The sequence below is a fragment of the Cucurbita pepo genome, chromosome LG06 (genome assembly GCF_002806865.2).
Source record: "Cucurbita pepo subsp. pepo cultivar mu-cu-16 chromosome LG06, ASM280686v2, whole genome shotgun sequence".
Lineage (NCBI taxonomy): Eukaryota > Viridiplantae > Streptophyta > Magnoliopsida > Cucurbitales > Cucurbitaceae > Cucurbita > Cucurbita pepo.
The window spans coordinates 832,769-833,381 of record NC_036643.1 but is presented as its reverse complement, the minus strand read 5'-3'; the positions used below and the strand labels follow the sequence as shown (position 1 = coordinate 833,381).

General features: G+C 40.9%; 1 protein-coding gene across 2 annotated transcripts in view; it reads right to left on the bottom strand.

The window, feature by feature from the left end:
- LOC111797659 (BRI1 kinase inhibitor 1-like) overlaps positions 1–315 on the bottom strand; it is a 1,317-nt gene extending 1,002 nt beyond the window's left edge. Inside the window, exon 1 of one of the 2 annotated variants that reach the window (XM_023680734.1) lies at positions 10–315. In XM_023680734.1, the coding sequence (XP_023536502.1) occupies positions 10–289 (280 nt within the window). In that variant the 5' untranslated portion in view covers positions 290–315. The remainder of the gene's footprint in view (positions 1–9) is intronic. The other variant, XM_023680733.1, reaches the window with a different exon arrangement.
- Positions 316–613: the final 298 nt, after the last annotated feature.

Here is a 613-nt window from a genome sequence, read left to right as displayed (position 1 = left end):
GAGGTGAAGAGGGAAGGTGGGAGAGGAGATGAAGGGGGAGCAAGTGGCCATGGAAGAAGATGTCATCTGCAGGAGACAAGTCAATGGCGAAGGAAGGAGGAGAGGGTTTGGATTTGGGTTTGTGAGAAGAAGAATGGAGAGGGGTTGTGAAGGAGAATTCATGTGAAGGAGAAGAGGAAGCAGAGGGAGGAAGAGGAGGAGACGTTTCTTCAACCTCAAAGCTCTCTGCTTCTTGCTTGTACTCTGCAACTTCCTCCTCTGCTGTCTTCTGCTTCTGATTTGAGTTCATAATTCAGATTCTCGGATTCTCTGTCCCTAACACTTTTGGTTCTAAGGATAAGGAAGATTATGAAGCAGTGGAGAGAGAGGGAGAGAGCGAGGGAGGGGTCTTGTCTCTTCACTGCCTGAAGCTGAGAATGGAATGTCTTTTGAATTTAGGTTTGGTTTTAAGTACATTTTCTCTTCATTTACACAAATGTGGGACCCTACTCAATCCAACACCCATTAAAGTACCAAGTACTTCGATCTAAGGATCCCTTCACAAATAGCTTTTTTTTTTTTTTTTTTTTTTTTTTTTTTTTTTTTTTTTTTTTTTTTTTTTTTTTTTTTTTTT